Genomic DNA, 22442 nt, shown 5'->3' on the forward strand with positions numbered 1-22442 from the left:
TCCTGTAGTGGCCTGGCAGCGTCGGGGCCGTCCCTTCCCCTCTAGCACCTTGACTCGCTGTGTCCAGACCTGCTGGAGAAGTCGCGGGCCATCCGCCAGGCCAAGGACGAGTGCAGCTTCCACATCTTCTACCAGCTGCTGGGGGGCGCTGGAGAGCAGCTCAAAGGTCAGTGCCGCCCCGTCCTACCCTGCTCACCCGGGAGAGGGTGGGCACCATGTCTCTCGGGGGCCCCTTCTGGGGAGGAAGCAAGAGTGGGGGGCTCTTAATATCCGTCAAACACCGACTTCGCATGAGGCTCCCGCAGCCCCTGCTCTCGCTGCGTAGTGGCGTCTGTCGCACGGTGGGTTCTGCTGCGCTCTGGTTCCAGCTCTGTCCCGGGTCTGGCTCGCACCCGCTGTCACAGCCACGCAGCCCCCGCCGCCTGGTGGCTCCTGCTCACGCTCGCTTCCGAAGCTCCGTGGCTTCTCTCGCGCGCGGCTTCTCCTCACTCCGGCGGGTGACTCCGGCTTTGCTGAGGCTCCTCCTGGTTCCTGACGACGCTGGTTTGTGTTGCTTCTCGGCTCGTGCTGCCTCGTGCTCCCCTCTCTGGCTCCTAGGCCACGGTTCTTGCCGGAGTCCTCCTGTCCCTGCTCCCTGTTCCTCCTGCCCTCTGGCTGCCCAAGCGCCCTTGGCTCCTGTTTGCAGTGGCTGGCACTGCCCTGTAGCTCCCTCTGCTCCTGGCTCCTTCCTCCTGGTGGGCCAGGCCGCTTCCTGGCTCCTGCGGCCACGTAGCCCCTCCTCATCCAGGTTCCCACTCACTGTGGCCTTTGAGACCGCATGTCCTTGGGCGCCGGCCCCTGCCATCCCATGGCTTGTGCTGACTTGGGCCTGCAGCCCCACTGCTTCTGCCAACCAGTGGCCCCTGCCTGCTCTGGGCACTTCTAGAGACTCAAAAGTCCCTGCGGAGGGAGCAAAGAGGAGTGGTATACACTGCGCGGGGACTCATGCCTGCAATCCCAGTACTTTGGGAGGGCGAGGCAGGAGGATTGCTTGAGCCCAGGAATTTGAGTCCAGCCTGGGCAGCATAGTGAGACCCCCATCTCTGTAAATAATAACAATAATAATAAGTTGGGCATGGTGGCACACAGCCAGCTATGTGGGAGGCTGAGGTGGGAGGATTGCTTGAGCCCAGGAGTTTGAGGCTGTGGTGAGCCATGATTGCATCACTGCACTCCAGCCTGGGCAACAGAGCAAGACCCTGTCTCTAAAAAATTAAAAAAAAAAAATAGAGACAGAGTGGTGGTCTCATAGGTGCTAAACGCCCACTCCACCCCCGACCCTTCCCACCACACTTGTGAGTAAAGGCCCCCACCCACTTGACAGTGAGCATATGGCATGTCCCGGGATTGCCACCGATGAATCCAGGATGAGTCCGACTGCACAGCCCACCTTTGACCTTGACCCCACTCATTGTCCCTGCAGCCGACCTCCTCCTCGAGCCCTGCTCCCACTACCGGTTCCTGACCAACGGGCCGTCATCCTCTCCCGGCCAGGAGCGGGAACTCTTCCAGGAGACGCTGGAGTCGCTGCGGGTCCTGGGATTCACCCACGAGGAAATCATCTGTGAGTGAGCCCCGTGGAGGCCAGGGGTAGGGGGGCACCCCATGGAGAGCTGGGGACCTGGCCATTCATGCCCTGATCTCTTTGAGCAAGTGTTTATTGAGCACCTACTGGGTGCAGGCACCAGGGCCAGAGCCGGGAATGAGACTCACAGACATCTCTGCCTTGAGGAAGCTGACAGAATGAGAGCCCCCAACCAAGTCAATAAGGAATCACATGGCCTGTTAGTAGACTATGAGTGCAGCTGGGCTCAGTGGCTCATGCCTGTAATCCCAGCACTTTGGGAGTCTGAGGCAGGTGGATCATTTGAGGTCAGGAGTTCAAGACCAGCCTGGCCAATATGGTGAAACACCGTTTCTACTGAAAATACAAAAAAGTTAGCCAGGCGTGGTGGTGGGCACCTGTAATCCCAGCTACTCAGGAGGCTTAGGCAGGAGAATCGTTTGAACCCAGGAGGCGGAGGTTGCAGTGAGCTGAGATCGCACCACTGCACTGCAGCCTGGTCAACAGAGCGAGACTCTGCCTCAAAAAAAAAAAAAAAAAAAAAAAAAAGACCATGAGTGCCATGGAGAAAGATGGGGGAGGGAGGGGCACAGCTTTAAGCAGGGGCTCAGGGGAGGGTGGACTGAGATGGGGATGTTTGAACGAAGTCCTGAGGAAGTGAGGGAATGAGCACTGGAGATGTGGGGGAAGAGCATTCCTGGCAGAGGGAACAGCCTGTGCAAAGGCCCTGAGGCAGGAAAGGGGTGGCATATTTGAGGGATTGACACTTCTGGTGGTGGAGCTGCAGAGGGGTGGGGAGTCTCAAACGCCAGCCTAGGAGGTTGGGACTTTGTCCTGGGGTGCTGGGGAGCTGTGGGAGGGCTGGGAGCAGGGGTTGGGCAAATTCAGCTCTGGGAGCAAGAAGACCCCTTGGGGGCCGTGTGAGAGACACACTGGCGTGGGTGGTGCTGAGACCAGAAGGAGGCTGCTGAGGGTCTACGGAAGGCTCAGGACGCTGGCCCAGGGCTGCTCAGGTTGGCCCAGACTGCGCGGCACTGGTTGTTTGGTGTTAAATGCTCAGCTCATCACCCCCGTGTCAGGGTGCTGTGCCCACCCCCACTTTTTTTTTTTCTTTTGAGACGGAGTCTCACTCTGTCACCCAGGCTGGAATGCAGTGGTGTGATCTCAGCCCACTGCAACCTCTGCCTCCTGTGTTCAAGTGATTCTCCTGCCTCAGCCTCCCGAGTAGCTGGGATTACAGGCGCCTGCCACCTCGCCTGGATAATTTTTGTATTTTTAGTAGACATGGGGTTTCACCATGTTGGCCAGGCTGGTCTCGAACCCCTGACGTCAGGTGATCCACCCTCCTCGGCCTCTCAAAGTGCTGGGATTCCAGGCGTGAGCTGCTGCGCCCAGCCTGTGCCCCCACTTTTTTCACCAAACAGCATGTTTTGACAGCAGCTCTGTCTCAGTGCTGCATTAGTTTGCTTAGGCTAACAAAGTACCACAAACCTAGTGCCTAAAACAACAGAAATTGATCGTCTTGTGGTTCTGGAGGCCAGATGCCCGGGATCGAGGTGTTAGCAAGGGTGGTTCATCCCGGGAGAATCGGCTGCAGGTCTCTCCCTAGGCTCCTGGTGGTTTTCTGGCAATCTTCGGCATTCCCTGGCTCATAGTCGCATCACCCGATCTCTGCTTTTGTGTTCACATGGCGGCTCCCTGTGTGTGCATCTGTGTCCAAAATCCCCCCTCCCCCCTCCCCCCACCGCCCCGCCCCAACCTTTTTGTTTTTTTGAGACGGAGTCTTGCTGGAGTGCAAGTGGTGCAATCTCGGCTCACTGCAACCTCCACCTCCCGGGTTCAAGCGATTCTCCTGCCTCAGCCTCCCAAGTAGTTGGGATCACAGGCGTGTGTGCCACCACACCCGGCTAATTTTTTTGTACTTTTAGTAGAGACAGGGTTTCACTAAGTTGGCCAGGCTGGTCTCGAACTGCTGACTTCAAGTGATCCTCCCGCCTCCGCCTCCAAAAGTGCTGGGATTACAGGCATGAGCCACCGCACCTGGCCTCCTACCCTACACTGGTATGATTTTATCTTAACTCGTTACATCTGTAATGACCCTGTTTCCAATACTGTCACATTCTGAGGTCCTGGGGTTTAGATCCCCAACATGCTTTTTAGGAGGGGGTGGTGTAGACATGATTCAACCCGTAACAAGTACGTAGGTGGACCTCCGCCTTTTCAGAGGCTGCGTAATGTTTCATTGTTTGCGTGAACTATGATTCTTTTAACCAAGCCCTCCAAAGAAAGACCTTTAGCTGTTTCTGGGCTGAGCCGGGGCCGCCTCTGGGTCTGATTGTCCTCTGGTCTCTGGCGCTGTGGGAGGCCCCAGGAGCTATTGTTGGCTCCAGGGCCAGATTGGAAGTGCTGGAAATGGAGCGTAGCTTGGCTGTCTACCCAGGCTGCAAACAGCCGGGCCTCTTGTGGCCTATTGACACAGGGTCTTGGGCCTCTCCCACCCCCACCCCGCCGCATTTCCCAACCAGGGTTGCATAATTCCCCAGCCTGCATGACTCCGCAGCTGGGCAGCTGGCACACAAATTCAGACTGTGGCTGCAATGGGGACCTGGGCCTCCCAGCCTGTCCTCTTAGGTCCTGCCTGGCCTCTTGTCACCATGAGCTCATGTGACCCTCCTGGCAGCTGCCCTGCTGTGTGGCAGGCGCAGGCAGCAGCTCTGATTTTTGGAATTCAGAAATAAAAACTTTGCAGCAACCTATGCATGTAGTAACATAACCTGAATGTGGCTAAAGGTTGTACTGACAAAACCAAGCCTTCCCGCTCTTCCCTGGCCCTAGTTTCCCACTGTTAAGCTTCTTGTATCTCCTTCCAGAAATATTTTAAGAATATAAGAAAAGACACATATTATTTGTCTGTAAGAGGAGGCATTCTCTAGCCCCACAGCTGATGTTCAGCTGTCAACATCACTGTGGTGATAAAAAAAAATGTGAAGCAATTTCTCTATTGGTTCAAAAGTTCCGGCCAAGTGCAGTGGCTCACGCCTGTAATCCCAACAGTTTGGGAGGCCGACTGAGGTCAGGAGCTCGAGACCAGGCTGGCCAACACGGTGAAACCCTGTCTCTACTAAAAATACAAAAATTAGCCAGACATGGTGGTGGGCGCCTGTAGTCCCAGCTACTCAGGAGGCTGAGGCTAGAGAATTGCTTGAACCTGGGAGGCAGAGGTTGCAGTGAGCCAAGATCTCACCACTGCACTCCAGCTTGGAGCAGAGCGAGACTCCATCCAAAAAAAAAAAAAAAAGTTCCTGGATGTTGGTTGCTCCAGCTGGCCCCCCAGCTCCCTACCCTTCCACTAGAGACCCCCCTGGACCCTGGCCCAGCACTCTGGCCTAGGTTAGTCTGGGCCAGGCAGTGCTAGAGTTAAATACTCAGTTTGTCATTGGCTCACTCCTGTAATCCTAACACTTAGGGAGGCCGAGGTGGGAGAATCACTTGAGGCCAGGAGTTTGAGACCAGCCTGGGCAATATGGTGAGACCCTGTCTCTACTAAAAATTAAAAAAAAAAAAAAAAATTAACCAGGTGTGGTGGTGCACACCTGTAGTCCCAGCTACTTGGGAGGCTGAGGTGGGAGGATTAAGTCCAGGAGTAGGAGACTACAGTGAGCTATGATTGCACCACTGTACTCCAGGCTGGTGATAGAATGAGACCCCATCTCAAAACACCCCAAAACAAAGAAACAAATTACTCAGCTCATCATTCCCATGGAAGGATGCTTTGGACCCCCTCTCCACTGCCCTTTCCTACTGACTGGTATACTTTGGCCATAGTTGTGGTTCAAAATAGATGGACCTCATTCCTTTTTGCAGCTGCGTAAGGTTTTATTGTTTAAATAAACTATGATTCTTTCAACGAATCCCTTGCAGATAGAGCCTTAGGTTGTTTCCATTCCATTACTACTGGAACAATTAAAAAAAAAAAAAAGCTAAGCCAGCACAGTGGCTCACGCCTGTAATCCCAGCACTTTCAGAGGCCAAAGCAGGCAGCTTGCTTGAGCTCAGGAGTTTGAGACCAGCCTGGGCAACATGATGAAACCTCGTCTTTACAAAAAACACAAAAAATTACCTGGGCGTGGTGGTGTGCGCCTTTACTCCCAGCTACTTGGGGGGCTGAGGTAGGAGGATCTCTTGAGCCCGGGAGGTGGAGGCTGCAGTGAGCCGAGATCATGCCACTGCACTCCAGCCTGGGCGACAAAGTGAGACTCTGGGTCAAAAAGAAACAAGCTACCGTGAATATCCTTGTAAGCAGGTTCTTGAGCTCATGTGGAAACAGACCTGTAGGTTCAATTCTTAGAAACGAAATGCCAGCTGGGCGCGGTGGCTCACACCTGTAATCCCAGCACTTTGGGAGGCCGAGGCAGGCGGATCATGAGGTCAGAAGTTCGAGACCAGTCTGACCAACATGGTGAAACCCTGTCTCTACTAAAAATACAAAAATTAGCTGGGCATGGTGGCACATGCCTGTAATCCCAGCTACTCAGGAGGTTGAGGCGGGAGAATCGCTTGAACCGGGGAGGCGGAGGTTGCAGTGAGCCAAGATTAAGCCACTGCACTGCAGCCTGGGTGACAGAGCAAGACTCCATCTCAAAAAAAAAAAAAAAAGAAAAAAAGAAAAAAAAGAAATGAAATGCCATTTCCAAGGAGATTTGTGATTCTTGTTTGCGTTCAGCATTAAAAAAATCGAACAGCTTTAAGATATAATTCACATGTCACACCATTCACCTATTTAAACTGTGCAATTCCATAGCATTTTGTGTATTCATAGAGTTGTGCACCTATCATACAGTCACTTTTAGAACATTTTCAGTAGCCCAAGAGGATAACGCATACCCTTTAGCTGTCCCCCCAGGCCCTGTCCACAGCCCCTGGCAGCCACTCTTCTGCTTTCGGTCTCTATGGACTTGCATATTCTGGACATTTCATAGCAGTGAAATCATGCCGTATTTGATCCTTTGTGACTGGCTATTTTCTCTTGGCATCATTTTCAAGTTTCATCCACATTGTAGCATGCAGTAGGTTTCCTTCCTTTTTATTGCTGAATATTTTTTATTGTTATCTTCTTATCATGGAAAATTTCAAACATGTATGCAAACAGAGTGCAGAATGTAATGAATGCCCCACCACCACCAGCTGGCAGCTGTCACCAGCTCCATCAATGATGAACCGGTGACCTCTTGTGTTTCATCTCTCCCCAACCTCCCTACCCCAACTCAGGTGTGAACATTTTTTTTTTTTTTTTTTTTTTTTTGAGACAGAGTCTCGCTCTGTCACCTGGGGTTGGAGTGCAGTGGCACGATCTCGACTCACTGCAACTTCCATCTCCCGGGTTCAAACGATTCTCCTACCTCAGCCTCCTGAGTAGCTGGGATTACAGGCATGTGCCACCACACCGGCTAACTTTTTTTGTATTTTTAGTAGAGGCAGGGTTTCACCATGTTGGCCAGGCTGGTCTCGAACTCCTGACCTCAAGTGATCCACCCGCCTCTGCCTCCCAAAATGCTGGGATTACAGGCGTGAGCCACCGCACCCGGCCATGAGCATTTTTTAAATTGCAGAGAATCTACCTCGTCGCCGTCCACAGGGTGGCGCTAGTTTCCAGTTCCTCCAGCATATACCTGGAGCACCTGTGTCCCCACCTGCACCCAGCAACAATGGCTGGAGCTTTTTTGTGTTTGCTGATGTGGCAGATGAATGAGCTCTCATTACAGTTTTATTCTGTGTTTTGCTTACAAGGAGTGGAGTTAGTCACCTTTTCACAGACTCTTTTTTTGACAAGAGACAGAGGGTCAGGGAGGTGGGGTGTCCTGTCCTAGGACTCACCCCAATTCAAGAGGAGGAGGCAAAGCCATGGTGGAAACCACATCTGACCCCAAAGCCAGCCCATGATCCAGAGAGAGAGGTGGACACCTCAGTGTCACCCACAGGGAGCCCAAGGCAGAAAGCATTTGGGGCCAATCAAGGCAGGGTGTCTGTCCATCTCCTTCCCCACTTTACATCTCTACCTGCCACCCCTTGGCACCATAAATGCCATGCTGAGAGGTTGAGCAGGTAGCCTGGGACACAGGGAGGCATGCCAGCCTCTCACATGAGGCATCCGCAGGCTGGGCTTGCTAGTGATGGGCGAGTCTGATGTCAGCAACAAGAGCTGACTGCCAGGTCCTCAGGGCATCAGATGCGCCCCGGGGCCTGGCACAAACACGGCTTCCTAAGCCAACTGCAAGAGGCCATTTTAAAGGCCATTGAGGGAAGCCAGGTCTGGACGGGGTCTAAGCTGATGTTAAGGAATGATCACTAAGTTTGCTGGGCCAGATGCGCTATGGGTCTGTAAGGATGTGTCCTTCTTTATTTATCTTTTTTATTTTTATTTATTTTTTTGACATGGAGTTTAGCGCTCTGTTGCCCAGGCTGGAGCAGAGTGTGGTGGTGTGATCTCAGCTTACTCCAACCTCCGCCTCCCAGGTTCAAACAATTCTCCCATTTCAGCCTCCCGAGTAGCTGGGATTACAGGCGCTCGCCACCACACCCAGCTTATATTTTGTATTTTTGATAGAGTTGGGGTTCACCATGTTGGCCAGGCTGGTCTCGAACTCCTGACCTCAAGTGATCCCCTCGCCTTGGCCTCCCAAAGTGCTGGGATTACAGGTGTGAGCCACCGCAACTGGCCTAGGATCCTTCATTTAATCACATCTGCAAAGTCCCTTTTGCCATGGAAGGTCACATTCACAGGTCCCAGGGATTAGGTTATGGGTATCTTTGGGGGCTGTTATTCATCCTCCCACCTCCCCTGAAAACATCAGCATGTATTTCCTACGAACATTCCTTTATACAACCACAGACCAGCAGTGTCACCAGGAAATCGAGTTCAGCACAGCACTATTATCCAGTCCACAGACCTTATGCCAGTTGTCCCCCAACCTCCAAAAAAAACCAAAAAAAATTCTGTCTTGCGCATGATGGAGTCTCACTCTGTCCCCCAGGCTGGAGTACAGTGGCGCGATCTCGCCTCACTGCAACCTCTGCCCCCCAGATTCAAGCGATTCTCCTGCCTCAGCCTCCTGAGTAGCTGGAATTACAGGCATGCGCTGCCACACCCAGCTGATTTTGTATTTTTAGTAGAGACGGGGTTTCTCCATGTTGGTCAGGCTGGTCTCGAACTCCTGACCTCAGGTGAACCGCCTGCCTCGGCCTCCCGAAGTGCTGGGATTACAGGCGTGAGCCACCGTGCCTGGCCCTCTTGCTCTCTTTTTTTCCTGGTCATCCATCTCTTTACTCTCCTTCAGTCTGGAACTCTTCCTGAGTCTTTCTTTATCATTCATGGTTTTGACACTTTGGAAGGTTACAGACTGGTTTTCTCGTCTGTATCTGAGTCTGTTTCCCTGCAATTACATTCTAGTTACACATTTTTGGCGGGAGTATTCCAGAAGAAATGCCGACCTCCCACTCCCACTCACACACACCTTTTTCTTTTTCTTTTTTTTTTGAGACAGTGTCTCACTGTCACCCAGGTTGGAGTGCAGTGGCCCGATCTCGGCTCACTGCAAGCTCTGCCTCCCAGGTTCATGCCATTCTCCTGCCTCAGCCTCCAGAGTAGCTGGGACTACAGGTGCCCGCCACCACGCCTGGCTAATTTTTTGTATTTTTAGTAGAGACAAGGTTTCACTGTGTTAGCCAGGATGGTCTCGATCTCTTGACCTCGTGATCTGCCCGCCTCGGCCTCCCAAAGTGCTGGGATTACAGGCGTGAGCCACCGCGCCCGGCCACACACACCTTTTTCTAAGCCACCTTTGTGTAGAAGTACAGTATACACACCAATAAAAGGAGCACAGGCCCTTGGCATCCAGCTTGGGGGAGTTTCGGGAGGGAACACCCTGTATATCCAGCACCCAGGAGCCCCCCATGTCCCTTCCCACCACCAGCACCCCCTCAAGGTAACCATTATTCCGACTTCTAAGAGCATGGAGTTGTGTTGCCTCTTCTTGGATTTGGTACAAATAGAATCACACGGTGTGCAGTTTCTCACCTGGCTTCTGTCACTCAGCCGTGTTTGTGACATTCATCCATGTCCAGTGAGGGAAGGGGGCTTTGGAGAGGCCGGTTCCACAGACACATTCACTTTGTAAACGTTCCTGGAGCTGGACGTCTATAGTATGTGTCCTTTTCTGTATGTGTGCTGCGCATATGTATTTACATTCATAAACCTATGCTATGCCGGCACGGTGGCTCATGCCTGTAATCCCAGCACTTTGGGAGGCTGAGTTAGGAGAATCGCTTGAGCCGGGGAATTTGAGACCAGCTTGGGCAACATGGCAAGATCCCATCTGGACAAAACATTTTTTTAAATTAGCTGGGCATGGTGGTGAGCATCTGTAGTCCAGCTACTCAGAAGGCTGTGGTGAGAAGATCGCTTGAGCCCAGGAAGTTGAGGCTGCAGTAAGCTATGATCACACCACACCACTGCACTCCAGCCTGGGCAACAGAGCAAGACTCTGTCTCTTAAAAAAAAAATCTATGCTAAAATGAAAAAGGAAAAGGGAAGCACAGAAATTAAAAGCACTGCCTCCCAGGCCAGGCACAGTGGCTCATGCCTGTAATCCCAACACTTTGGGAGGCCAAGTGAGGAGGACTTCTTGAGGCCAGGATTTGGAGACCAGCCTGGGCAACAGAATGAGATCTCTTCTCTATTAAAAAAATAAAATAAAATAAAATAAAATAATAAAAACAGAAAAACAAACAAAAAAACCCAAAAAAACAACCACAGACTGCCCTGGTTTGAATCCCAGCTCTGCCAGCCTATGTGAGCTGGGTGATCTTGGGTGAGTTGATTGAGTGCCTCAGTTACCCTATCTGTAACATGGGAAGCATAGAACGACCTGCCTTGTTCAGTGGTTATGAAGGGTACCTGAAGTCATTTGTAAGTGTTTGGAACAGGTTGCGGTATGGAGGAAGTGAAAAATAAATCAAGGTCCATTTCAGTGCACAAATGGTACAAACTGTTCTAGAATGAATGGTTGACCAGGTGGCCGAGGGGTTGCACTGACCTATGGCCCCACCATGAAAGCATCAGATGCAGCCAGGCTTGGTGACTCATGCCTGTAATCCCAGCACTTGAGGAGGCCCAGGCGGGTGGATCACGAGGTCAAGAGATTGAGACCATCCTGGCCAACATGTTGAAACCCCGTCTCTACTAAAAATACAAAAATTAGCTGGGCGTGTTGGCATGTGCCTGTAGTCCCAGCTACTCGGGAGGCTGAGGCGGGAGAATCACTTGAACCCAGGAGGCAGAAGTTGAAGTGAGCCAAGATTGTGCCACTGCACTCCAGCCTGATGACACAGCAAGACTCTATTTCAAAAGAAAAAAAAAAGAAAAAGCATCAGATGCAAACACAAACACAGCCTCACCTGCTGTCCCCTTAACTCAAACACCACGCACAGCTCTGCTGTCAGGGGAGAGTGTTCTGAAAAGGTGATTAATTTTGATTGAGTCCTGAGCAAAGCAAAGAACAGCCTTCTCTGGGATTTACACGGTGGCTGTCCTCCTGGAAAATTCACTGTATATTAATTTTTTTTTTTTTTGAGGCAGGGTCTCTCTCTTATTGCCCAGGCTTGAGTGCAGTGGCGCAATCATGACTCACTGCAGCCTCAACTTTCCAGGCTCAGGTGATCCTCCTACCTCAGCCTCCCGAGTAGCTGGGACCACAGGCATCCACCACCATGGCCACCTAATTTTTCATATTTTTAGTAGAGACAGGGTTTCACTATGTTGCCCAAGCTGATCTCAAACTCCTGGACTCAAATGATCTTCCCGCCTTTGCCCTCCCAAAGTGCTGGGATTACGGGCGTGAGCCCGTACCACCACCACCACACCACACCAAGCCTCACTGTGTATTAAAACCAAGCACAAAACACTGCTGTATTTATACGTAAAACTGTTGGGAATTTGTTGCAGATAATTACAAACCATGACTTCATGGACGCAAACGTCCAGGGGGCCATTTTTCAGAAGCCATGTGGGCTGTAGAAACCGTCCGCATCCAAGTGGCCTGCCCAGTCCTGGTGACGTCCAGGAACACCCGACCCCTCCACAAGTTCCTGAGACATATTCTAGGGGGCAGCACTACCCATTTCCAATGCACTTTCTAGAACTCTGCACAGCCTACTCGCCAAATCTATTTGTAACCCCCAAATCAAGGTCCATTTCTGTATTAGTCCGTTTTCATGCTGCTGATAAAGACATACCCAAGATTGGGTAATTTATAAAGTAAAAGAGGTTTAACAGACTCACAGTTCCACGTGGCTGGGGTGGCCTCCACAATCATGGTAGAAGGCAAAAGGCACATCTTACATGGTGGCAGGCAAGAGAGAATGAGAGCTAAGCAAAAGGGGTTTCCACTTATAAAACCTCAGATCTCGTGAGACTTATTCACTACCACGAGAACAGTATGGGGGAAACAGCCCCCAAGATTCAGTTACCTCCCACTGGGTCCCTCCCACAACACATGGGAATTATGGGAGCTACAATTTCAAGATGAGATTTGGGTGGGGACACAGCCAAACCATATCAATTTCGACCCACAAATCGTGAAAACTGTTCTACAATGAACAGCTGATGATGTGGCTGAGGGACTGCATTGGTGCATAGCATCACCATGAAATCAGTACTCCTGGTGTGTTCGTGGTCATTTACGGTCCTGCATAGAATGGAGGAAAATTTGAGTCACCGAGTGCACACTCAGCTCACATCAGACAGGGGTGGTGTTCTGCCTTCTGGTTTCAGTTCTCATACTGTACAGTGTCCTTTCCTAAATAGTGCCATGTTCGTCACAAATTTGTGCTTTTTGCTGGTGATTGCACTATCTCGAATGTCCCCTGAGCACAGTGCTGATGTGCTGTCTGGCATCCCCAAACACAAGAAGGCTGCCATGTGGCTCTGGAGAAATGATAAAATATGTGTGTGAGATCAGCTTCCTCCAGGTGCGAGTTACGGTGCTGTTGGCCTCGAGTTCTGTGCGAATGAGTCAGTAGTATATTAAATAAGGTGTCTCTAAAACAAAATGCACATAAAACAAGGTGACGAGGCCGGGTGCAGTGGCTCACACCTGTAATCCCAGCACTTTGGGAGGCCGAGGCGGGTGGATCATCTGAGGTCAGGAGTTCAAGACCAGCCTGGCCAACATGGCGAAACCCCATCTCTACTAAAAATACAAAAATTAGCCGGGTTGTGGTGGTGTGCACCAGTAATCCCAGCTACTTGGGAGGGTGAGGCAGGAGAATCGCTTGAAGTTGGGAGGTGGAGGTTGCAGTGAGCAGAGATGGCACCACTGCACTCCAGCCTGGGTCACAAGAATGAGACTCCGTCTCAAAAAAAAAAAAACAAGGTGACTTATTGATTGGTTGGTGAAAATGTGACCAGAGGTGGTGGTACACACCCGTGGTCTCAGCCACTCTGGGGGCTGAGGCAGGAGGATCACTTGAGCCCAAGAGGTCAAGGCTGCAGTGAGCTATGATCGTGCCACTGCATACCTGCCTGGGCAACAGAGCAAGACCCCATTCAAAATAATTTTTTAAGAAAGAACATGACCAGTGCAAGTCACAAGAATCGACTATACTTTATATTTCCTCCCTTTTGCGCATAGATAGCAGTAAGCCACACACAGCATTGTTTGTTTGCCTCCTGTTTTTCACTCATTGTGGTAGAAGTCTTTCCATATCACTGTAGACCTTCTTCATTCATTTCCCTAAGTCCTTTTAAATTCTATTTGCATCGTTTTACAAAATACACAACGTAAGCAGACACTGGTTAAGTATCATAGCAATAGGGCAAGCCTCAGATATAATAAACTCAACCGGAATTCACTGATCTGTTCACATATTTCAAGGCCTGCCCAGTGTCAAAGATGGATTCTTTTTTTTTTTTTTTTGAGATGGAGTCTTGCTGTGTTGCTCAGGCTGGTCTCAAACTCCTGGGCTCAAGTGATCCTCCCGCCTCGGCCTCCCAGAGTGCTGGGATTACAGGTGTGAGCTATCACGCCCATCCCACAAGTAGATTTTAAGCTGAGGGGTGGTGATATAATTTGCCTTAAGCTTTTTAAGTTACATGTTTAAGGGGCCAGTTAAGACCACACATCGGGGTCCAGAGCCACACGCGACCTCTGTCCTTGCGTCCCCAGCCATGCTGCGGATGGTCTCAGCAGTTCTCCAGTTCGGCAACATCACCTTGAAGAGAGAACGGAACACTGATCAAGCCACCATGCCTGACAACACAGGTACTGCCCCCGGCCTGCCTGCCCACGACCCCCAGCCCCCGCCCAGGTGGTACCCAGCCCTCCTGCACCCCTGTCCCACGCAGAGAGCATCCCCCTTCCAGCCACACCTGTCTCCAACCCAGGATCACTCTGATTTCCTGCTTTTTTTTTTTTTTTTTTTTTGAGATGGAGTCTCGCTCTGTCACCCAGGCTGGAGTGCAGTGGCGTGATCTCAGCTCACTGCAAGCTCCGCCTCCCGAGTTCACACCATTCTCCTGCCTCAGCCTCCTGAGTAGCTGGGACTACAGGCGCCCGCCACCACACCTGGCTAATTGTTTGTATTTTTAGTAGAGACGGAGTGTCACCGTGTTAATCAGGATGGTCTCGATCTCATGACCTCGTGATCTGCCCACCTCAGCCTCCCAAAGTGCTGGGATTACAGGCCTGAGCCACCGTGCCTGGCCGATTTCCTGCTTTTTGCTGCGTCTTTGCCAAAATAACATCAACCACTCTTTTCCTGATTCTAAAAGTGTGAGCTCTGCTGAAAGTGAACCGCACCAGCACGACAGTGGGGAACAGCAGGAGCCCATCCTCCCAGACCCCCTCTCCCCACAGGGAGCCACCATTAGCATTTGTCGTAGCTTCTCCAGCCTCTGCACTCTGCAGAGACACACTTCTTTTTGCCTTTCAAGAACAGAATTATAGTCAATATCCCTTACTTTAAACCAAAATAGAAATAGCTATGTCTCTTTATTATTATAAAATAATACAAGCTGGAAGGGGGAAAAATCTGGTATGACAGAAAAGTAGAAAGGAAGAGAGAAAATTACCCATAATCACCTGTAATCCCAGCACTTTGGGAGGCCAAGGCAGGCAGGTCACTTGAGGCCATGAGTTCGAGACCAGCCTGGCCAACATGACAAAACTTCTCTACTAAAAATACAAAAATTAACTGGGAATGGTGGTGGGTGCCTGTAGTCCCAGCTGCTCAGGAGGCTGAGGCAGGAGAATTGCTTGAACCCAGGAGGCGAAGGTTGCAGTTGAGCCGAGATTGTGCCGCTGCACTCCAGCCTGGGCAACGGAGCAAGAATCTGTCTCCAAAAAAAAAAAAAAAAAAGAAGAAGAAAGAAAGAAAAAGAAAAAGAAAGACAATTACCCATAATCATATTCCCAGAGATAATTGCTGCTCACATTTTGGGATGTGTCTCTCTGGGCTTTGTTCTGTGTCTGTATCACTGTGGATATAGAGTGTCACAGAAATGGAATCGTGCTTCACCCCCTCTTCCCCTGGAGACAGCAAGAGCTTTCTGTCCTGATTATGAAATCCGATGGGCTCATTTCTGAAAGCTGCACAGCACAGAAAATAGGAGGACAGGATGCATTACCCCACTATGCTGCTGGTAACAGCATTACCTGAGGCACCTGGGGGCTCTGTACATAGGCACCCAGCTGGTGTGCCGTGCACACACATTTACTCATTTGTTTTACAAAACTGGAGTCAGACCCTGCAAACTGTGTTGAAACCTGCTTTTTTTTTCCCCTGAATACTTTCGGGATAACTTTTCAGGTTATTCACAAGAAACTCTACTGGGATCCCTTCCCTCCCTCCCTCCTTCCCTCCCTCCTTCCTTCCTTCTTTTAGATAGAACTGTACTGGGATTCCCTCCCTCCCTCCCTCCCTTCCTCCTTCCCTCCCTCCTTCCTTCCTTCTTTTAGATAGAACTCTACTGGGATTCCCCTCCCCCCGCTCCCTCCCTCCCTTCCTTTCTTCCTTCCTTCCCTCCTTCCTTCCTTCCTTCCTTCCTTCCATCTTTCCTCTTTTAAATGAAGTCTCGCCCAGACTGGAGTGCAGTGGCACCATCTCAGCTCACTGCAACCTCTACCTCCTGGGTTCAAGTGATTCTCCCTGCCTCAGCCTCCCAAGTATCTGGGATTACAGGCGCGCACCACCATGTCGGGCTAATTTTTGTATTTTTAGTACAGACGGGGTTTCACCATATTGGCCAGGTTGGTCTCAAACTCCTGACCTCAGGTGATTTGCCCACCTTGGCCTCCCGAAGGGCCTCCCTGGGATTACAGGCGTGAGCCACCGTGCCCTGCCTCCAGTGTAGCTTTTAGTGACTGCAGAACATTCTTTCAAATGGGCCAGGCACCTGTAATCCCAGCTACTCAGGAGCTGAGGCAGGAGAATCACTTGAACCAGAGAGGCGGAGGTTGTAGTGAGCTGAGATTGCATCACTGCACTCCAGCCTGGGTGATAAGAGCCAAACTCTGTCTCAAACGAAACAAAACAAAACAAACAAACAAAAAAACCATCAGAACATTTTTTCAAATGAATGAAGCCCGACCCATCTAACCAATTCCCGCTTCTTGGGCACTGAGGTTGTTTCCTAGCTTTCTCTGATTATAAACAACACTGCGCTGAACATCCTCATGGTGTGGTCTTTGCTCACATGCAGGGTTATTTTGCCAGTGCAGGTTCCTGGGAAAAAATAGCTGGGCAGAGAATGTACACACTTTTGGGACTCGTAATGCCTCTCCTGGGAAAGGCGGGGCCCGTCTTCTGCTCCCCCAACAGTGTGGGAAACGGTACCCTCTCCCTTACTGGGCAGCAAGCACCTCTTCCCAGTGCTGATCGGATCTTGGTGCCTCTCGCCCTCAGCTGCACAGAAGCTCTGCCGCCTCTTGGGACTGGGGGTGACGGATTTCTCCCGAGCCTTGCTCACCCCTCGCATCAAAGTTGGCCGAGACTACGTGCAGAAAGCCCAGACTAAGGAACAGGTAGGCGGGGCTGGCAGTGGGCAGGCACAGAAAGAGCCGGGCACCCCGGCCCTGGGTCTTTAAACAGTGTATGCCGTTTTTCCCACCACTCAACAGACTTTTGCTGAGTGCCCGCTCCGTTACCGATCCTGGTCTAGGTGCCAGGCGTAAAAGCAGTCATCAAAACAAATACCAGGCCCTCAGGGACCTCAAGTTATAGTAAGGAAATGGATAATAAAAGTTCAACAGGATGTGTCTGGGAGTGGTGGCTCACACCTGTAATCCCAGCACTTTGGGAGGCCAAGGTGGGAGGATTGCTTGAGCCCGGGAGTTTGAGGCTGCAGCGAGCCGTAATTGCGCCACTGCACTCCAGCCTGGGTGACAGAGTGAGACTCTGTCTCTAAAAAAATTAAAAAATTTAATAATAATTTTAAAAAAACAGGATGTAAATGCAACATGGTATCCTAGAAAAACAAAAAACAAAAACCCAGGATGCTTTTAGACGGTGAGAGCACCTGTGAAGGGGAGGTTTTGTTGGTCAGGAAAGTCCTCTCTAAGGAAGCTCTAAGGATGAAACATTCAAGATGAGACCTAGATGGTTCGAGGCAGACGGAACCGCAAGTGTAAAGGCCCTGGGGGTGGAGCAGGCTTGGGGAGTTGGGAACATTAAGCAGGTCAGTGAGGCCGGGCGTGGGGGCTCATGCCTGTAATCCCAGCTCTTTGGGAGGCCGAGGTGGACAGATTGAGCTCAGGAGTTCAAGATCAGCCTGGGCAACACGGTGAAACTCCGTCTCTACTAAAATACAAAAATTAGCTGGGTATGTGGCACACGCCTGTAGTCCCAGCTACTTGGGAGGCTGAGACACGAGGATCACTTGAACCTAGGAGGCAGAGGTTGCAGTGAGCTGAGAGCACGCCACTGCACTCCAGCCTGGGTGACAGAGCGAGACTCTGTCTCAAAAAAAAAAAAAAAGAAAGAAAGAAAAAAAGAAAATGGAAGGAGGTCAGGTCAGTGAGGCTGAAGAGCCAGGGAGAGAGGGTGGGTGAATCCACAGTCAGAAATGTCAGCAAGGGGCAGATCATGCAGGGTCTTAGGGGCCACAGTAAGGAGGTGAGTTTTATTCAAAGTACATAGGAGGCCAGTGAGGTTTTAAGCCAGGGAGTGACTTGATTCAGTTTGTCTTTCATAGAAAGATCCCCTTGGCTGCTGCATGGAGAATTGGGTTCAGGGATGCAGGTAGAGGCGGGGAGACCTAAGGAGGCTGCATCCAGAGTCTTGGCAATCGTGGGAGCTCACACCATGAGCAGGGAGGGTGGAGTGGAGCGACCACAGGCCATGGAGGGTTTCAGAATCCAGCTTTTGGGCAGAGGCCTCTGCTGGCCCCAGGCTGGGCAGTGAGGTACCTGGATGAAGTAGACCCCGTGGGGGAGATGAGGAGTCTGGGAGCCACAATGACCCGGGTTCAATCTCAGCTGGGGTACTGTTGTTAGTTCCCATTTTACAGAGGAGAAAACTGAGGCACAGAGAGGTTTATTCACATGCCTGAGGTCACACAGCCCCTAAGTGGCAGAGCTAGGATTCAAACCCAAGTTGTCCGGCTCCAGAGTCCACGCTCTTAACCGCTGTGCGGTAGAAACTGCGTTGAGGGGGTGAGGGAAGGATTCAAGGGCTAACACATCCGAGCCCGTCACGTAGTACCTGGTGCACAGTAGGACTTCAGGAATGTCTGCCTGTTGTTCATGGCATTGTTCTTGATGGTATTTATACTCAAGGAGCTGGGAGGCGACCTTAAGGGGGACGAGCTGGGGGCCCTTCCCCGGTTCACCCCCGACGTCTTTCAGTCTGCTGATGTGCAGGCTGCGCCCTTACCATGAGCCCTGCCCCACAGGCTGACTTCGCGCTGGAGGCCCTGGCCAAGGCCACCTACGAGCGCCTCTTCCGCTGGCTGGTTCTGCGCCTCAACCGGGCCTTGGACCGCAGCCCCCGCCAAGGCGCCTCCTTCCTGGGCATCCTGGACATCGCGGGCTTTGAGATCTTCCAGGTCCACCCTCGTGCTGGGAGGGGGATGCCGACTTCCTCGCTCCGGTCCTGGTCCTTTCTGAAGCCCTGGGTCTCTCCCCTTCTCCCTGGTCTCTGTCCCCCTCTCTCTCTCTGAGTCTCTGTTCCCCCCTCTCTCTGGTCTCTGTCCCCCTCTCTCTGGGTCTCTGCCCCCTGTCTCTGGGTCTCTGTCCCCTTCTCTCTCTGGGTCTCTGTCCCCTGTCTCTGGGTCTCTGTCCCCCTCTCTCTCGGTCTCTGTCCCCCTCTCTCTCTGGGTCTCTGTCCTCTCTCTCTGCATCTCTGTCCCCTGTCTCTGGGTCTCTGTCCCCTTCTCTCTCTGGGTCTCTGTCCTGTCTCTCTGCATCTCTGTCCCGTCTCTGGGTCCCGGCCTGTCTGTCTCTGGGTCTCTGTCCCCTGTCTCTGGGTCTCTGTCCCCCTGTCTCTGGGTCTCTGTCCCCCTCTCTCTGGGTCTCTGTCCCCTCTCTCTGCATCTCTGTCCCCTGTCTCTGGGTCTCTGTCCCCTGTCTCTGGGTCTCTGTCCCCTGTCTCTGGGTCTCTGTCCCCCTCTCTCTGGGTCTCTGTCCCCTGTCTCTGGGTCTCTGTCCCCCTCTCTCTGGGTCTCTGTCCCCTCTCTCTGCATCTCTGTCCCCTGTCTCTGGGTCTCTGTCCCCTCTCTCTGGGTCTCTGTCCCCCTCTCTCTGGGTCTCTGTCCCCCTCTCTCTGGGTCTCTGTCCCCTCTCTCTGCGTCTCTGTCCCCTGTCTCTGGGTCTCTGTCCCCTGTCTCTGGGTCTCTGTCCCCTGTCTCTGCATCTCTGTCCCCTGTCTCTGGGTCTCTGTCCCCTGTCTCTGGGTCTCTGTCCCTCTCCATCCTCCCAGCTCACATGTCCTGCGTCCCTGCAGCTGAACTCCTTCGAGCAGCTCTGCATCAACTACACCAACGAGAAGCTGCAGCAGCTCTTCAACCACACCATGTTCGTGCTGGAGCAGGAGGAGTACCAGCGTGAGGGCATCCCCTGGACCTTCCTCGACTTTGGCCTCGACCTGCAGCCCTGCATCGACCTCATCGAGCGGCCGGTGAGCCCCAGGCCCCTCCCAGCCCACACTCACGGTTCAGATCCGTCTCTCCCAGCATCTGCGTGACCAGGGTCTAGCTCCTCCTCTGCTGGGCCTCAGGATGCCCCATGGGTTCTGTGGGGAAGGTGACAGCACCTGCTTCCTCGATCTTTTGTGACCATAGGTGATTAGGGCCCAGAATGTGCCTGCCACAGGGCCCAGCTCAAATCAATCGGTTAATCAGAGCTCTCACTGTAACTGTTGTTCTCACGTTTGTTTTTTGTTTGTTTGTTTTGTTTTGTTTTGTTTTTTTCTTGAGACGGAGTCTCGCTCTATCGCCCAGGCTGGAGTGCAGCGGCGCGATCTCTGCTTACTGCAAGCTTCGCCCCCTGGGTTCACGCCATTCTCCTGCCTCAGCCCCCCGAGTAGCTGGGACTACAGGCGCCCGCCACCACGCCCGGCTAATTTTTTGTGTTTTTAGTAGAGTCGGGGGTTTCACTGTGTTAGCCAGGATGGTCTCGATCTCCTGACCTTGTGATCCATCTGCCTCGGCCTCCCAAAGTGCTGGGATTACAGGCGTGAGCCACCGTGCCTGGCATCTCACGTTTGTTTTTATGTCCAGGTGTGACTTATAAGAGCTAAAAATCAGCAGCCACCTGAGTGTCCAATATTTGGGGATCTGACTTACTCTCCCCCTGCTGTCAATGGCCAGGCCAACCCCCCTGGACTCCTGGCCCTGCTGGATGAGGAGTGCTGGTTCCCGAAGGCCACAGACAAGTCGTTTGTGGAGAAGGTAGCCCAGGAGCAGGGCGGCCACCCCAAGTTCCAGCGGCCGAGGCACCTGCGGGATCAGGCCGACTTCAGTGTTCTCCACTATGCGGGCAAGGTAGGGGCTGGGGCCGGCCTTGGGGCATGTGGGAGTGGGGATCAAGGGGTCTCCACTGGCTACAGATGGGGGGAGGGTGCAGAGGGAAAACAGGGTCCTCCTGGGGTCCAGACAAACAGAGCAGGGGCTAGGAGAGCCCAGGGAGGAGCAAGGATTCTGTCCGATGGGATCACCAAAAACTTCCTCAAAGAGGTGATATTTGCAGTGGGTTTTGAGGGATGGGTAGGAGTTCATCAGGAGGCGATCTATGTGCATTTTATCCACTTATTCAGCAGATATGTGCGGGGTGCCATTTGTGTGCCCAGCTCGGGGCCGAGCAAAGCTGGATACACAGATCAAACGTGGTTTCTGTGCTCACAAAGATCCCTATCTGGGAGGGAGGCAAATACAGACCATCAGGATATAAGGTTAATAGGTGTTTCAGTGGAGGCAGCTGAGGGTAGTGTCAGAGCCCAGAAGAGAAGTACCTGGGAAAGCTTCACAGAAGAGAATATGTTCAATCTCAAATTTCAGTCAAGGGCCGGCAAACATTTTCTGTAAAGGGTCTGATAGTAAATAGTTTCAGCTTTGTGGGCCAGACAATCTCTGTCACAGCTACACAATTCTGCTGTGGTCACACAAAAAGAGCCACAGATAATACATAAGTATCTTCAAGCCCCCAGGGAAAAAGAGAGGAAAAACAGACTGAGAAACAGTTTCGAGGGCTCTCCTGCCCCCAGAAGGGCCCCCATGAGTTTGACTATGAAGACATAAATGAAGGTTTTTTTTATTTGAGACAGAGTCTCCCTCTGTTACCCAGGCTGGAGTGCAGTGGCATGATCTCGGCTCACTGCAACCTCCGCCTCCTAGGTTCAAGCAATTCTTCTGCTTCAGCCTCCCCAGTAGCTGGGATTACAGGCACCTGCCACCATGCCTGGCTAATTTTTGTATATTTAGTAGAGACAGGGTTTCACCATGTTGGCCAGGCTGCTCTCGAACTCCTGACCTCAGTTGATCCACCCGCATAGGCCTCCCAAAGTGCTGGGATTACAGGTGTGAGCCACCGCACCCGGCCCTATTCCAATAAAAGTATTTGCAAAAAGAGGTGGCAGGCTGGATTTTGCCTGTGAGCCATAGTTTGCTGATCCCTGGTTTTGATGATGTGGACCAGGCAGCCCCAGAGGATGGGTGAAGGGTGGGAAGGGCTCTCCAGGCAGAGGGAACAGCATAGACAATGGCTGGGAGGCAGGAGATTCCATGTGTTCTGTGTCTAGCCCTCAGTTTCTTCCCCAGACATACTCCAGAACTCCCCCTGTACCCAGCCCTCTGCTAGGCCGTGAGTCAGACCTGGGCCCTGCCCTCGGGGGACCGATGTCTGGTGGGGGGCACATATGCAGAGAATTGTAGTGGCCAAGATCGTGACTCTATGGAGCCCCACAGCAAAGCCCTGAGTACCCAGAAGGAGCCAGTGGTGTGAAACCCACAGAGACAGAACCCCAGGTGGCAGGAACCGCAGGGGTAAAACCCCGAGGTGGGAGTAAGCTCGCATGTTTGAGGAACAGTGCGGAGGCCAGGGTGGCTGGAGCGGAATGAATAGGAAGAAAGTGGTGGTGGTGGAGGTCACAGAGGTGGCAGGGGGCATAGAGGGGAAGGAGAGAGAGAGAGGGCCATGCTGGTGGGGTGCAGTTCAGAATATGGACACAAGGTGGCACCAGTGCTTGCTTGTCCATGGTGAGCTCCAGACCTCGGAGTCTCAGAGCTTCTGGAAGGCTCCTTAGGAAATCCAGAGAATGTCTGAGCCTGCAAGTCATCGCCCTCCTCTACCTG

The 22442-nt window shown here is 52.2% G+C and overlaps 1 protein-coding gene across 7 annotated transcripts in view; it reads left to right on the top strand.

Annotated features, from left to right (window-relative positions):
* MYH14 (myosin heavy chain 14) overlaps nt 1–22442 on the top strand; it is a 105902-nt gene that overhangs the window by 26021 nt on the left and 57439 nt on the right. For all 7 annotated transcript variants that reach the window (XM_055370168.1, XM_055370169.1, XM_055370170.1 and 4 more), the window contains 7 exons: nt 68–166; nt 1463–1603; nt 13825–13920; nt 16562–16680; nt 18549–18701; nt 19598–19771; nt 20463–20636. In XM_055370168.1, coding sequence (XP_055226143.1) covers nt 68–166; nt 1463–1603; nt 13825–13920; nt 16562–16680; nt 18549–18701; nt 19598–19771; nt 20463–20636 — 956 coding nt within the window. The remainder of the gene's footprint in view (nt 1–67; nt 167–1462; nt 1604–13824; nt 13921–16561; nt 16681–18548; nt 18702–19597; nt 19772–20462; nt 20637–22442) is intronic.

The sequence above is a fragment of the Gorilla gorilla genome, chromosome 20 (genome assembly GCF_029281585.2).
Source record: "Gorilla gorilla gorilla isolate KB3781 chromosome 20, NHGRI_mGorGor1-v2.1_pri, whole genome shotgun sequence".
NCBI classification, from domain to species: Eukaryota; Metazoa; Chordata; class Mammalia; order Primates; family Hominidae; genus Gorilla; species Gorilla gorilla.